Here is a 16,591-nt window from a genome sequence, read left to right as displayed (position 1 = left end):
CTGACCTCACCAGGTTGTGTGACAACCACATCACAGCTGCCACCTGCTGGCGGCATTGTGAGATGCATGTGTTTATACAGGTGAGAACACGGGTGTCTTAGAAACCTATGCCCTATGGGTCTTTGAAGGAGGCCGTGCTCTGCTTGGATGTTTGTCAGACCCCGAATTGAATAGTCAGATTATGTCACTTTACATCTCGAACGAGATTTCGTGACATGCTGTCAGCAGGGATAGAATCCGTTATTGGGTACTTTGAAAAAATAGATCTTTGTGTTGTAACGAATCAAACATGAATTTCTAGTCTTGGTAAGGGTTGAAGGACATGGTCACACTTTTTGCATATGGTACACAGGCCCTGTAAGTACAGTTAACATTGTTTTTGAAAACTGGCATCATGTCAATATACCCTTATTGGTAGTTCCACGACAAGCGTATGAGACACTTCACGATTTGCTAGGTTCTCAAATGACACGAGTCCACACAAGGACACGGACTGCTCTGTCTGGACCTGACAGCTGGCACAGGACATAGCTTTCTAGCAAATGCTCAGAATTTGGTATAGAGTTTGCCCCTCCCAGAGTGATTGGGAAGCTTTGTGGATGGGAACTCCTCTTGGGGCTCAGCCACAGGCTTCACTCAGACCTGCCTGGAACTAGGGGGAGGAGCCATCCTTTCCACTTTCTAAAGATTTCAGCCTATGGCCTGTTTTGGCTTTTCTTCCTTTTTTTTTTTTTTTTAAGGTCGGTGCGGGTGGGAAAGGAAGTGGTGGTTCCTCCTAGTTTGACAACTTGGAACTCTTTTCTTTCCCAGCCTTGACACAAACACGTCTGTGTCCCAGCAACACTGGTTTCAGCAGGAAGGGGTCCTGGGGTCAGTGTACCCAGAGCCAAAGGGCCGACTGGCTGTGAGAACAATTTGGTCTTCTGGCTCACACTTCATCTTCGCTAAGGTTTCCAGGGATGGAGAAAATTGGTGACAGAAAGGAAATGTGACAGGGCTCTAGAGTCTTCCTGACGTCAAGGTTTCAGAAGTATTCCCTCAAGCCAGTCTGGCTAGGAATAATAGGTGTGTTATCCCTACTGAAGCAATTTAAAATAATTCCCTGGAGGGTATGCATTAAAAAAAGCAGTGCCTGGGATGTGGCATGGGCAGACAGCATTTAGTTAGCATGGCAGCTCTGAGTTAACACCCTCCCCGCCCCCGAGTCTCATTGCATTTGAACTTTATCTCAACAAAGGATAAGGCTTTTCCAAGTCTTGCCTGAATTCCTCTTCATGATGAAACCACACTCTTGCTGGGTGGAAGCTTGCCCACCTCTCTGAGTCTGACACTCAAAAGCCCAGCTCCCATAAACTGTCTTCCTTGTGCTTTAAATGCCCGACAAAGGCTTTATGAACTCCCTTTTCCTCAGACTACAAAGTGGTGGTTTGTTTAGTAAAGAAAGGTTCCTTCTACTTAGCATCTCTGGAATCAGGAACTGGAATCAGTCTGTGTAGATTACGTGTTTCTCCTGATAGGCTGAGTAGTAGGGTAAGTGACGTTAACACCAGCTCAACTAGCCAGGTGGGAAGTAGCCTTACTTTGGGAGAAAAATCAGCCTCTGGATTCCACAAACACCCAGCCTAAGATACTGAATGCAAGGGTGAGAAGACCTATGAAACACAGTAACTGCAACTCAACTTTTTTCTTCCACACCGTGTTTCCCCGAAAATAAGACTCAGCCCGACAATCAGCTCTAATGCGTCTTTTGGAGCAAAAATTAATGAAGCCGTTAGGAGGGTTTCGGTCACGAACCAACATCTTATATAAGACCGGGTATTTTATATTATTATATTATATTATTATATATATTATATATCATATTGTATTATACACCCAGTCTTATATAAGACTTGGTCTTATAGTAAAAGACCGGGTCTTATATTAATTTTTGCTCCAAAAGACGCAAGAGAGCTGATTGTCCGGCTAGGTCTTATTTTTGGGGAAACACGGTAGTAGTAACACAGCAAAAAAGGAGCACTTTTGTCCACTTTTTACATTCCCAATACCACCAAGAAGCCTGAGCATATATCTTATACCACCAGAACCAGTCTAACCTAATATGGAATAAAAACCCAGCATTCTCTACACGATTTTGTGCTCCTGTTTCTTCTTTCCAGCCTGTCTGAATTGGCCCACACCGGAGGGGCTGCCTTTGGGTCTTACCACTGAATCCTCCCCAAATCATTTTCAGTGCCTACCCTGCCTAAAAATGCTGTCTGAAACTTCTTGGGTCTCTTCAAATACTCTAATCCAGTAAATAGCTCAATTGGTTCGTGACCGAAACCCTCCTAATGGCTTCATTCTGCAGCCCTGAATTGCTCCCTTTACCATTAACAGTCGGGTCTGGAGTCCCAGTGGCCCTTTCCTTCCCAGTGCATCCATCTACAGAGAGGCCACTGGTGAGAATAAGATTTGTAGCCAAGACTGCCTAGAGACTCAGCCTGTCACCTGACACTTTCTGGGAGCACAGCACCCTCAGAAAAAGTGGGTCTGACTGTCAGCATTTGAAGTCTTTGTAGCTCCTAACCTCCAATCAGATCACAGATGGGAAATCGAGAACAGAAGGTGAGAAGACAGATTCCATGTTCACATGATTATTCTTGTTTATTGAGGTCTGTTTATTCTTAACGGGTGCTTTTTCCTCCAAGTAAATAGAGCAGGAGGCGTAAATATCTATAATGAATAAATTTATTGTCTTACAAAAATCATTGTCTAGAAATATGGGAATACAAGAAAAGATATTTGCAGTCAGGTGTCTGGTGGTCAACAGCCAGTACAATTCAATTCACAAAGGGGTAAAACCAAAGATTCCAAACCCACACGACAAATTCTTCCTAACAGATGTTAAAGCTTTTAACCCAAAAGGTTTGTGTTTTCAAGCACGTTGCAGAGGATCAGGGATTTATAATTAACACTGATTCATTGTCACTGAATGTTTATAATACCATTTTGACTAGAGAGGTACATGATATGAAGCACAGTCAAAACTTAATACATTAAATTGTTACAGAGGCAAATAATATATTTAACATTGTCTTAGTACTGTAGTGTCTAAGGCACTTTCTGTAATGTCAGTTTGCTTAACTACCAACCAAACCCAGAATGCTAAGTGTTCACTGTAACACTGTCCAAGGGGAAAGGATAAGGAAAAATGAAAAAGGAGTCACATCCACTGGCGTGTCAGCATTCAGGCAGATGGCATCTGTTCTCGAGGTTCTGTAAACCTCATCGACAAACTTGGAACAAGTCTCGGACACAAAACCAATCTTCCCATTTTGGGCTCAAAGCAGCGGCTGAATTTGCAAGGTCAGAATGAAAGCCTGGCTGGCGAGGGAGGGCCTTCCAGTAACTCGTGCTTAGGAGCCGCAGCTGCTCGCTCCCGAAGTGAGGCGTCGGACACCATCCGAAAGTCAGCGTGCTGTGACTGCTGCCACCCAGGGCCTCAGCTGCATCATGGCCACTATCCTTTCTATGCACAGACCAGCCCTGGCCAAGGACAGTTCACGTGAAGAGATGCGGGGACACCACCAACTCGAGGGAGATGGGCATGGTAACCCCACATGGATGCTACTTCCCCCAATCCAACCCACCCCTCCTAATCTTTCCAAAGCCCCTTTCACAGTTTGCTCACTGAAATAGTGTTGATCATTATTCGAAGGAAATGAGAGATACAAGTGCAGTTTAGTTCCACAATGTTCTAAGAGACTTGATGTGGCCGAGGAGTCGGGGGCCACATGAACACAGAGCTAAGTTACCTGTCTGTACGACAGAGAGCATGCAGAGCGAACGGGCAACCGCGGGGCTGCCCCAATAACCCAGCGACTGGCAACAGGGTCTGGAGTTTGTTTGAAAAAGGGTTCTCTTCTTAACATGTATTATAAAATGGTCTCTTGATGAATATATGGAAAATAGATGCAGTGATGAAACAATCTGTTTAATATGTGCATGTTTTGTGTATATATATAAAAAGGGGAGCAATTGTACCTAAATCTGAAGAAGCAGGATACAGTATGTGTAGGCTGGAAAGCCTTAAGACACAGTTGATCTTTCAGTAAGGAATCCTGTAGCTTGCCAATTTCCTAGATCTGGAGGAGGCCCAAGGCGGGCTGGCGCCGGGTGAGTTCCTGCGTGTCCCATGGTGTCGCCTCCACTGGCTTCCTGTGACTCTACTCTGACTGGGGCGGCTGCGTCTCATTGACATCACTGGTCTTACTTTCGGTGTCATCATCTGACAGCTCCAGGGAAGCCCCTTCGATGTGTAGCTGGCGCCGGCCAGATCGGCTCGAAGAGAAGCTGATTGGGCCGCCTCGCCTGGGGAGAGCAGAAGGTAGACACACGTGAGCAAATACACAAAATCGTGTGGCTGTCAAGTTGTTCAGTCTTGAAACTTCCACCCCTTCCTCAGGACATAGGACCTGGGGTGGGTGGGCACGAACAGGAAAGGCTCTGGGCTTTTCCACCTCTCCCACGCCCCCGCCTATGGGGTACCGTCCTGGTCAACAGTGTGTACGAGAGGCGGGGATGCCTGGTCCAGCTTGGCTGGCTGTGACAGAAACAGTGAGGAGGGAGATGGACTCAGGCGACGTTCTCCCTGCTACCTCGGGCCAGCATGTCTGTAATGGGCAGACAGTAGATACTTTATTTAGGCTTTGTGGGCCAGTGAGGTCTCTGTTGCACAGTCTTATTTTTAATTTTTTTCCTAACCCTTTATAAATGTAAAACCCATTCTTAGCTCACTGGCTGTACAAAGCAGGGCACGTCAGAATTTGGCCATGGGCCACAGTTTGTCAACACCTGTACTAACCTCTTCTCGGGGAGAAAGAAGTTTGGCTTTAGCTTGCCCAGGGTCTGCCCTGGCCCTGGTGCACATCACAGCTAACGGGAGGAGGGCTGATGGCGCCAGGTCCCGCGAGGAGCTCCTACCCTGCTTTTTAACAGAGGCTGGGACCTTTCCTCCCGGTGGACGTCTGAGCGTGGACAGACACCTGACCTGGCTCTCAGGCCTTGTGCTGTGTATTCAGATGGTCCACCAGTAAACGGCCTGCTCCTCTTTTCTCCTCAAGGACTACTAAATACTAAAGGTCAGGAATCCTGAAAGGGTCAATGGGAAGGGATTCAAGAGCAAGATGAGTAACTGTACATGAGTCTGAGTAAATCACCTCCGAGAAGTCAATCCCTAAGCCTACAAACTGGGCTGTGTTTGCAGGCGGTGGGCAGACGCCGGAGCCGCGCCTCGCACACAAGCCCGGCCGCTCACCTCAGCCGGTTCTTCAGGGTGCTGACCTCACGGCTCAGGCCCTCGTTGGCCTCCGTGGCATCGTCCAGTTCCCGCTGGAGCTTTCGCCGAGAGGCATTGGCACGTGTAGCTTCTTCTTCTGCTTCCTCCAGCTGCCGTTTCAGCTGCTTCATCCTGGCATTGGCCTTCTCCATCTTGGGGAAGTCACACGAACCAAGTCATATCAAACTGATGAACCCAAATTCAGTGTTGCCACATCCTGAGTGTGTGAGCACAGCTCTGCCCTGTCAGCCACGTGAGCACACGTACACGCGTGTGTGCACTTAAACACACACAAGACTGGAGGCTGGTCTAAAGCCTTTTGATTGGCCTGCTATTCTCAGCAAAGGAAGTGTCTACAGAGCAAACTATGCTAAAGGAAATTTTTAAAAACTTAGAACCCTATTTTCCATCTATGAGTTTTTTGCAGAAAATGACAGAGTTTAGTATCCTCACATGAGTTGACTGTATGGGATTGTGAAAGGGAATTTGCTGTTTCTGCAAAATACAGAAGAGCCAGCGATGTGGACGCTCTCCAACCCCAGGAGATGGTATATTCATTATTACACCTCCTTTCAATATGGGCGTTTCAGATGTTATATTCTGATTCCAGTCCAAACCACTCTGGAAGACCTGACATGACCATTCACTCCTGAGCCATACAGAGACTGGCCAGTGTCCTGTGGGTCCAGCTCACGCCCACTCAGAACTGCCCTGAGTACTGTTAGGCCCAGAGAGTGGGGGTGGCAAGGGAAGGCCGGGCTGCCTGACTGGAGCAGGGGAAGAAAAGGGCAGGACTTGGGCCAAAGGCACAGACTCCTCAGCTCCGTCTACCTGTTCTCCCAGTGTCTGCAGCGCAAGTCTCATCACAGTGAGGAGTGAGGTGGAGAGAGAGCACCGCTACCCACACTGTCCTCCATGAAGACCGGCCCAGTGCTATTAGAACATTCCCTTGAAATGCCTGGATGCAGACAAGGAAGGCCACCCGGGTGCCGCATGCAGTACATTTCTCTTTCTGTTCAACATCCTGCAGGCACCCCTCCATCCCGCCAATATACAGTGACTGCCAACTGCGCATGCCTAGGAACCAGTCAAGGCATTCAAGAGAGGACAGTGAGTGAAGCTAAGTGACAACGCGGCAGAAAACTCTGCACTCGCACAGTGTCCATTCTAGTGGAGGAAACATGGTAAGTTTAAGATTCAGTTCAGGCCTCGCACGGCAAAGCCCCCCCAATGTGCTCTCGCGCACCCCTCACCTGCTCTTTATACTGATCTGCGTGTCGGCGTTCATCTTCCACCTGCATGAAGATTTCTTTCAGCTTCTTCTCGGTACGTCGGACCAGTTTGTTGGCCGCTGCTCGTTCCCTATGAAAATGATCAATACGTCAGTCTTCGTAATTCTTGAAATGATAGTTTGAATGGGGAAAATACTTTTAAAAATCCCTTTCCTCTGGAAGATGACATACATTGGATGCTTTGCAGGACCTCTCGGACCAGATATCATGATTAATAAGACCCAGAAACTTTTCCCTCTGGTACAACATGGACGGCCTGTAATGTCTTCTAATACCGACAGGTAGAAAAAGTGTATTATTCCTTCACATGCAGATATTAATCACTTTACTCAGTGATCTTCTCAAGATCAAATGTTACTTATATACAAGCTACCTGTCACTTATATTGACTCAGACTTTTTGAAGCCAGAAACTTAAGTTACTCTCATCACCTAACTTTTTAGCCTGGAAAACAAAATAAAAAGACCCAATTTATTAAGTGATCCTTCTAATCACCTGACCACCTACTATGATGCCAGGGGCTCTAGCCGTTAACACTGAAAATAAAACAAAATAAAACTCCCACTGTCACTTTAGTTAGAAGTCAAACAAATCACGTTTCCAGACAGGCCTACATTGTATTGTCCCTTTGTAGGAGAGCTAACTGATTCGGTGAACTCCATTCAAAACAGAAAAAGTTCTTTTGTTCCTTGACAAATGTTATGCAAAAATGGATGGCGAAGGAGTTAGCTGAAAGGGCGAGTCATGGTAATTACAGCAAATGACAAATAAACCCATAACTGTTTAATCTGAGAGCAGTGGCGTTGAAGGAGTGGAGTGGGAAGTACGGATGCTTGGGCTCTGAGCACAGGCCCTGCATTTCTGGGCCCCAAGCTCTGCAGTAAGAGGGTGAATGTGAAGGTCTAATAATTTTGTAAATGCCCATCAAAAGCTGTATTGGGCGATTCCTCATAAATTCAGAATGGTTTACTAAAACAATGGAAACTGTTCAACAGTCACTTCCTAGGGGAGAAGAAAAGCTTTTGTTTTTGTCACTGCCTTTCTTCTCTGTCAACAAATTGTACTATCTCACGTGATGCCACCAACGTGGGAAATCAACTTTGGGTAAAGACGTAAACTACGGCACCTAGAAAATCATGGGGCACAGCATGGTCAGCTGAATCCCAGCCTTCCCTGAGGGCTCACATCTTCTCTCTCACTCTAGTGACCTGGTCTTGTCATCTCTTCCCCCTGCCATGGGACTTCCCCAGGGCAAGTGTCTGTTTTGTCTCTTGTTTGGCTCACAGGCTGGGCCTGGACCTGGTCTGTAGCAGAGACGCTCTAACTTTTGGTTTACTGCAGCAAAAACCTCTTACTTGGCTTCCTGCTCAAGCTGCTCCTCCAGCTGCCCAATCTTGGCTTCCAGGGCCGAGATGGTGGCCTTGAACTTGGACTTGACAGCACCCTCTAGCTCCTGCAGCTTGGCCTTCAGCTCCTTGTTCTGCCGCTCCAACTGCTGGCGCGCATTGTCGCTCTTCTGGGCAGCGCTGCGCTCGGCCGCAAGCTCAGTGTTCAGCGTGTCCACCTGGAGGAGAGATGGGGTTAGCCTCCCGTGCAGAAGGGCGGCGCAGCCCTCCCCGGGTGACAGCCACCGTGTGGGCCACCTGCAGCGTGGTCTTGCGGAAGCGGTCGTTGAGCAGTTCCATGTTGCTCTGCTCCTCCTCCAGCTCCTCCTCCAGCTGTGCGATTCGGGCCTCCAGGCGCCGCTTCTCATCCAGCAGCGCAGACCTGGTGGAGCGCGGGGAGGAGGTGACGGCTCGGTCTGGGCTCCACACACTGGGGAGACCCAGGGAGCGCTCCACCCCCCACTGCTGAAACTGAGCACCATTCTTGATGTCTGTCCCCTTTCCCCATCGCCCAGTCCATCAGGTCCTATTGACCACACTTCCAAACACACCACCCACTCCCCATGCCTGCCGCCCTCATCCAGGCCCCGTCATCTCGTGCCTGGGCCACTGTGTGGGACTTTCAGCTCGCCTCCCTGCTGCCTCTCCATCTGTTCTCCACAGACAGCATCAGCTTTCCAAAGTACAAAAAAGTCCTGGCATTCCCTAGCTCCTACACTGGTTTTCCAGTGCATGAGATAAAATGCCAACTCCTCATCACGGCAGGCTAGAAAATGACCGTGGTCAACCCTCAGTACAGTAATTAAATGGAGAAAGCAACTTAATTGGGAAAAAAGATGACTTTTAATAAAAAATGCATTCAGAGAAATGTAAGTCTAAGGAATCCACTTGCCAGACTTACTGAACTTGACAGTGAAGACTTGCGCTGCAAGGCTGTGCCGTCTGTGGAAACGAGGTTGGTTCTGAGTGTGTTTCCTTCACACCTACTGTGGGCATGGCTGGCACAAGGCATGCCCTGCCTGGGTCCTGCAGCTCAGCCTCTTGTGCTCATCTTTCCAGACTTAGAACAGACGAGCAAACCAACTACTAACTCCTATGTGCCAAACGCCCACGGCCTTCTCAGTGCAGCAGGCAAGCCCAAGGGGAATGGACCACAGGTGCCCAGGAGGACCGGTGGGGCCGCCACTGATTTCTCGATGCCAGCCCCTTCCCACCAGCTGCCAGGAGACTCACTTGCCAGAGGCGCTGTTGGCGATCTCATCAGCCAGCTCATCTCTCTCCTGCTCGGCGTGTCGGCGGGCTCGCTCAGATGAGGCAAGTTCCTAAATAAGTTTAGACCGTGATTAAGCTCTGGCAGTTAACGGTTTTCCTCAAATGTGCAATCTGACAAGGCCTGTAGGCTGGAGCCGCCTTGCTCCCTGTGTGCCTCCGATGGCAGTTAGATCTGAGAAATGAAGCTGGCAGGGCTGCTGAAGAGAATCTGTTTAGGTGCAGGTCAGCCGGGTGATGTGCCCTGTCAACATCCTTACACAAAAATGTCCACAGAGGGAAGTCCTAGTCCATGTAAGGGCTCGGCTAGCCCTTCTAATTTAAGCAGTAGCTATATTCCTGCCCTCCTTAGAAAGCTGGTGTTTCTTTATCATAAACTGAGCACAAGCTTCATGCAAACCCAAAACTATCCCAATTCATGGACTTGAAGTATCCATCACATGTACAAGTACTACAGTTTGGAGGTCAAGTACATTAGCTAGATAGACTAGTGAGTCGTATCAAGGCACCAGAAACTAAGGTAGTTGTGCATACAGTGAAGATCACAGCTCCCATGCAGAGGAGGTGGGTGGAGTGTGACCTCAGGCTCACAGAGCTGGGCCTCTGCAGTGAGCAGGGCCTCTTTCTGAAGGAGATGGGGGCCCTGGCCCGTCAGGGGGCTCTGCAGGTGGCTCTCAGAGAGCTGAGCAGGGCAAGGGACAGCCCTGTGCCTGCCAGCCCTCTGGAGGAAGAACTGCCTGAAGGCTGCTTTTCCACAGGCAGGAGTCAGGGTGCATTTCTCACCCCAACTGGGTAAAGACTAAGATCATATTCTCAGATCTTGAAGGCGGCACCATCTCCCTTATTTTATGGATGAGGAAACTGAGGCCCATATGCATGAAGTGACTTGTCCAAAGTCTCAAGGTCTGTCAATAGCAGAAAGTCAGCGTTCTGACTCCCTCCCTGTCCAGGACCTCTTCCCAATAGCTGTCCCTTCCAAAAGATGCCATATTTGGCAAGAGTACAACTTCAGATGCTTGAGGAGCAGGGCTGCATAAAAGGAGTTCGTCTGTGCATGCACCTGCCTCTTAAATTAGTGCAGGATGCAGGCCCTCCGAAGGCCTGGATTCTAGCAAACAGAATCCTAATACCTGGGGCAGGGCCCAAGTCCAGGATGTGATGGCTACAGGCAGAATACTCTGGGCCTCTGACTAATGAACCACTGTAAGCATTCGCTCTACCATCTGGCCTCTGCTGCTCTTTCTCTTGGGCTTAGCAAGGGCCCTTCCTGTCCACGGCTGGGTGTGCTGCAGGCAGGCTGAGGGACCCATGGGAAAAAGGAGAGGCCCCTAGGGCCCATAAGCTGGATGAACAAAGGTGTCTGAGGTAAGCAAAATAGAGAAATAGAGGGAAGGGCAGGGCTAGCTTTCCAGATCAGTCTCTTCTCCCTAATGCAATGATCCCTTGTCTGAAGGTTTAAAATAAACACTTTCAGGTTTCTGAAAAAATTGGAGTGCTGGGCTGCAGGGTGCTTGGATACTTAGGTAATGCCCCAGGAGCTTTCCAGGAGGCAGGCTCCCAGGGCCTCGTCACCTTTGTGGATCTCACTGATAACCTCCACGATGAGCTACATAGATCTTCAACATTCTACTTCACTGACGAACACACGTTCTTTTGAAGCATACGTGGAATATATATAAAGACTGACATTCCAGGCCCTACAGTTGTTCGACTCCCAATATTCTCTAATCATAATGCAATAAAACTAGAAATCAACCAAGAAAAAGAAAAATGTCACACATTTTGATATTTAAATCACACTTTTAGATTATTCATGGGATAAAGAAGAAACCATCACAGAAATTAGAAAAATTTAGAATTTAAATGACAACAGATAGGATATAGTGAAAACTGTACTCTGAGGGGAATTTAGAGTGTTCTATGAATGTATTAGACAAGAGGCAAGCTTGAAAATTAATGTCCATCCAACTCAAAAAGTCAGAAAAAGAAAAACATCCAAAGGAAATAAAGGTAAGAGCAAAAATTAATTAAATAATAAACAAAGAAGGATCAAAACCAAAAGTGGGCTGTCAGGGTAATCTCAGGATCTGCTCAGTGTTTACTCATCCGGTTGTCAGTTCCTTCTTCATTCCTGACACTAGGAGTTGAGTTCCCTTTCTTTCTTGCAGGCTCAACCCTGCATTTATAATTCTTTGGTAACATTTGTGCCCAGCATTTCTAGGTGTTTGTATTGGGAGTCTTTTTCATACTAACTGATAACATTTCAAACTTAAGTTGCTCTTTCTAGGTTTAAATAAATTTGATCATCCTTTATTTATATAGAAATTTATGTTCACATTACATATGTGCAGTTCTTTGTATGTCAATTTTACCTCAATAAAGCTTTTAAAAATAAACAGAAATGTATATTCAAGTGTGCCTAACATTGACATAATCAATCCCATACTATATATAACCCTTCATCAATACTTCTCCATGAGAATTTACAAAAGAGATAAATGAAAGAATTGTTGGATTACAAAATGATTCACTTAGGGATTCAATGAAACACAGTTCTCTCCTTTTAAGTATCACACAAATAGAGATTCTGTGTAAAACGATGAATATACATGAACAAAGTGTGACCACTTTGTCGAACTGAAGCAATAAGATAGTCCAGTAACATAAAAAATGGGTAGTGAAATTAATTACACTAGGCTACAAAAATATTAAGATGGATTATATATATGTATGTAGGTGTATATGTATATATATATATAAAATCTATCTTAATATTTTATGTATGTATGTATGTATGTGTATACATATGTAATCTTGGAGAAATTGCCAGGGCAAATATTTGTTGAACAAATAGATGAATAAGTAAACAAACCTCCTGCAATTGAAGGATTTCTGCTTCCAGACTCTTTAATTTCTTTTCACTCTCTTTGGATTGAGCAAAAATCTCATCCCGGGATGCACGAGCTTCTTCTAATTCACGCTGGTAGTCCTTCATCTGAGCCTAAGGATAAACAGGAAGAAGGTTTTTGGGGTAGTTTTCATTCATTGTTTTTAAACACATATATTTTTCCAGATTATTAAAGTAATATACAGGTAATTGTAAATATAAAAGCACATGGAAGTGACAAAGATATCACAAGAAAACATTCAGACCAATACCTCATATATATAAAAATCCTCAACAAAATAGCAAACTGAATTCATCAACATATAAAAAATTATATACCATGTATATTTATATGCCATTATATCCCACCATCCAAGTGGGACTTATTTGAGAAATGCAAGGTTGTTTTGACAACAAAAGAGGAATATAACCATATGATCATCTCAAATTTTAAAAGAAGCATTTGACAAAATCTAATTCCCTTTCATTATAAAAATACTCAATAAGCCAAATGGAAGGGAACTTCCTCAACTCCAAGAAAGGGCATTGATGAAAAATTGACAGCTATTATATTAATGTTCAAAGACTGAATGCTTTCCCCCTAATATCAGCAGTGAGACAGAGATGCCTGACATTGTCACTTCTGTTTAACACTGCAATGGAGTCTAGCCAAAGCAATTGGGCCAAGAAAGAGAAATGAAAGACACCCAGATTGGAAAGGAAGAAGTAAAAACTAACTTGATTTGCAGATGATATGATCTTGTACATAGAAAATCTTAAGGAATCCATTAAAAACCCGTTAGAACTAAGAAATGAGTTCAGCAAGGTTGCAGGATACAAGATCAATATACAAAAATCAATTGTATTTCTACATTATTATAAACATTCCCCAAATTAAGAAAGCATTTATACTTAAAATAGCATCAAAAAGAATAAAATACTTAATAAATTTAGCTAAAGTATAACACTTGTACATAAAAAACTATAAAACATCATTGAAAAAAATTAAATAGCTAAATAAATGGAAAGATGGCCATATTCACGGACTGGAATTCTTACTATTGTTAAGATGATAATACTTTCCAAATTGATCTACAGAATCAACGCAGTATCAAAATCCAAACAGGACCTCCCTTTTCCCCCCCAGAAATTAGCAAGTTGATCCTGAAAGTCATGTGGAATGGTAAGGAACCTGGATAGCTAAACAATCTTGAAAAAGATTGACAAAGTTGGAGAAATCCCACTACCCAATCTCAAAATTTACAAAGCTACGGTAATCAACACTGTGATAGTTGCATAAGGACAGACATATAGATCAGTGCAATAGAATTAATTCAATGGGGGAAGGAACAGTCTTTTTAACAAATGGTTCTGGGACAACTGGATATCCATATCCAAAAGAAGGAAGTTAGGTTTATATATGAAACCATATAACAAAAATTAACTCAAAATGGATTTAAAGTAAGAGCTGAAGTATAAAACTCTTAGTAGAAAACATAGCAATAAATCTTCACAACCTTGGATTAGAGGCAGTGGTTTCATATATAATTTAAAAAGCACAAGAAACAAACAAAAAAATAAACTGGATTCCATCAAAATTAAAACCTTTTGTGCTGTAAACAATACCATTGAGTGAGTGAATAGACAATCCAGAGACTGGAAGAAAATATTTGGAAATCATTTATCTTATATAAGAAACATTCAGAATATATACAGAAATGTTACAACTGAATTATTAGAGACAACTCAAAAAGATGACTGGAAGATTGAAAGGCGTGTTTTCCAAATAAGATAATGGCCAATAAGCTCATGAAAAAATGCTCAAAATCATTAGTGATTAGGGAAATGTAAATCAAAATCACAGTGAGGTACCACTTCATACCCACTGGGATGACTATAATTAAATGATGGATAATAGCAAGTGTTGGTGAAGACGTAGAGAAATTGGAGCCTCATAGACAGCTGGTAGGAATGTAAAATGGTACAGTCACTGAAAAGTTTTGGCAGTTGTCAAAATGAAATAGTTATCATATAACCTAGCAATTCCACTCCCAGGTATATACCAAAGAAAACTAAAAGCACATGTACACACAAGTATGTGAATGTTCGTAGCAGCATTATTCATAGTAGCCAAAAAGTTGAAGTAACCCAAATGTCCATCAACTGATGAATGGATTAATAAAATGTGGTACAAATACCCATACATTGGAATAAATATTATTGGGTAATAAAAAGGAATGAAGTACTCATTTATGCTGTAACATGGATGAACCTTGAAAACATTATGCTAAGTGTTGATTGTATGATTCCATTTATATCAAATAGTCAGCATATAGGCGTCCATACAGAGAGAAAGTAGGTCAGTGGTTGATTCGTTCTGGATGTGGCAGAGACAGTGCAGTGACAGCTAATGGGGACAGGGTTTCTTTTAGAGGGAACCAAAATGTCCAAATTTAATGATGGTTGCACACCCCTCCGAATTTACTAAAGAAAAAACACTGAAAACACTTTAAATAGATAAATCGTATGGTATGTGAATTATGTTTCAATAAAGCTATTAAAGTCATGTTATTTTTTTTGTAATGAGCTTAAATCTTTCTAATTAGCTAGTAAAAATAAAAACCTTTGTATTTAGCTTTTAAAAAAAGTACAAGGAAGCAAGTAAGTTACTTATAAACCTATCATCCAGAGATGACTTTTCCTTCTCAACCTTTTTCTATGTATATCTACATGTCTATATGCAAAAAACTAAATTGCCCTATCCTGTACCTTTCTTTACTCGTTTAAGCCCTGCTGTCATTACATACATATCTCCATCGTTTAAATGGTTGGCAGTCCACTTACATTTAGGTCATTTCCATTTTTGCTATCAGAAATAACATTTCAGCTATGACCTTTGTATATAAATATTTCTTCTCATCTAATTCTAAAGATGTGGAATCACCGAGGTCAAAGGGATGGAAGTTTTCTAAAGCTTTTGTTGTAACTGACAAACATCCCCCGCAGAGAAGCTGTGCCTGTTTATGTGCGGCGGGCCCAATACATTCTGCTAATACTGCGTTATTATAGAAATCACTTTTTGTCATTGCGATAGCTAAAACTGGCATGCCATTTGAATAGTAAAAGGTGTGATTAAGTCGACTGCAAAGATTACTAAAGCTCAGGTGTAAGGAAGAAGCAGCATCACCTTCCCCTCGGGTGGCTCAGTGGCCATGTTAGTTCAGCATCACCAGTAGCTGTTTAGAGCCCGAAGAGCATGTTCCTATTGGCAGATGCCCCACCTGTCCAAGCCTCGCTAAGTGGGGCCAAGCACATCCTGTAGACACTGGAGGTACACACGTGCCATCTCTATGGCCTGCTGCCCCAACCCACAGCCAAAGGTGACAGCTCCACTGTGCTCCCTGACAGGATGGCGAGCTTTCCTCCCCAGCTTCACAGGTCCTGTCGTGTTTGATCTCAGTAGGGCCAGATGACACCATGAAAGACTGACGGTGGCTGCACATACCTGAAGTTTGCGAAGCTGCTTGATTACTTCATCCCTCGCTTTGTTTGCAGCCTCGATTTGAGCTTCAAGGTCCTTCAGGTCTATTTCCATTTTCTTCTTTGAAGCAACAGCAAGTGCCCGCTGTTTCCGCTCATCCTCCAGCTCTGCCTCGAGCTCCCTCACCTAACAGACGATAACGGGGTTATGCCTGGTCAGGCAGCCTGTCATCATACAAGGGCTCTGGTTACTCTGCACAGGTGCTCTCTGCTACACAGCAGTTATTATTAACAGAAAACCACAGTAGCTGAATTTTGTTCAGATAGATCTTTAAAAACAATACCCGGTACACACAATTTCCATTATTCCAAGGGTCCCTAAGAAGGCAGAGTCCCTGATCTCAAGCTCATATTCTAGGTGATGCAACAAAATTGAAGACATGGGACAATTTCTTGGGGAAGTTCCTTCCAGGGACACTCCGGCAGCCTGTGGAGAGACCCACGTGGCAAGGTGCTGAGGTCTCGGGCCAGCCCCGTGGTGGGAGCCGGCTGAACAAGGATCCTCCAGCCCCAGCCAGGCCTTCAGGTGACGTGGCGCTGAGTCAGTTCAGAATTCCTGACCCACAGGAGCTGTGAGTTAACAAGTGTTGTTTTAAGCCATTAAGTTTGAGCTAATTTGTTATCTAGCAACAAATGACTAATACAGTAAATATTAGTGGAATGAAAATAAGATGAAATTAAACATATCCCAGATCTAAGACTTGATAAGATGGATGCCAAGGACATGTCAAAATATCCACTGATAAATTTTAAAGTCAACTTTTAGAAGTTTTACATACATTCAGAAAAGAATACAAATCCTAAGTGCCCAGCAACTTTTTAAATAGAAAATTGTAAAAATGTAAACCACTTTAAAGAGGGGTTTAATGAGGGCATGTGATCGGAACTTCAGAAATAC

The 16,591-nt window shown here is 44.3% G+C and overlaps 1 protein-coding gene across 9 annotated transcripts in view; it reads right to left on the bottom strand.

The window, feature by feature from the left end:
- Nucleotides 1-2,712: 2,712 nt before the first annotated feature.
- The window catches only part of MYH10 (myosin heavy chain 10), a 133,757-nt gene continuing 119,878 nt past the window's right edge, over nt 2,713-16,591 (bottom strand). For all 9 annotated transcript variants that reach the window (XM_074320490.1, XM_074320489.1, XM_019745120.2 and 6 more), the window contains 8 exons: nt 15,659-15,820; nt 12,139-12,267; nt 9,231-9,319; nt 8,256-8,379; nt 7,968-8,176; nt 6,574-6,682; nt 5,300-5,472; nt 2,713-4,353 (listed from right to left, as the gene is read on the bottom strand). In XM_074320490.1, coding sequence (XP_074176591.1) covers nt 4,209-4,353; nt 5,300-5,472; nt 6,574-6,682; nt 7,968-8,176; nt 8,256-8,379; nt 9,231-9,319; nt 12,139-12,267; nt 15,659-15,820 — 1,140 coding nt within the window. In that variant the 3' untranslated portion in view covers nt 2,713-4,208. The remainder of the gene's footprint in view (nt 4,354-5,299; nt 5,473-6,573; nt 6,683-7,967; nt 8,177-8,255; nt 8,380-9,230; nt 9,320-12,138; nt 12,268-15,658; nt 15,821-16,591) is intronic.

Source organism: Rhinolophus sinicus, linkage group LG15, assembly GCF_036562045.2.
Source record: "Rhinolophus sinicus isolate RSC01 linkage group LG15, ASM3656204v1, whole genome shotgun sequence".
Taxonomy (NCBI): Eukaryota; Metazoa; Chordata; class Mammalia; order Chiroptera; family Rhinolophidae; genus Rhinolophus; species Rhinolophus sinicus.
This window is presented reverse-complemented; position numbering and strand designations above follow the sequence as displayed.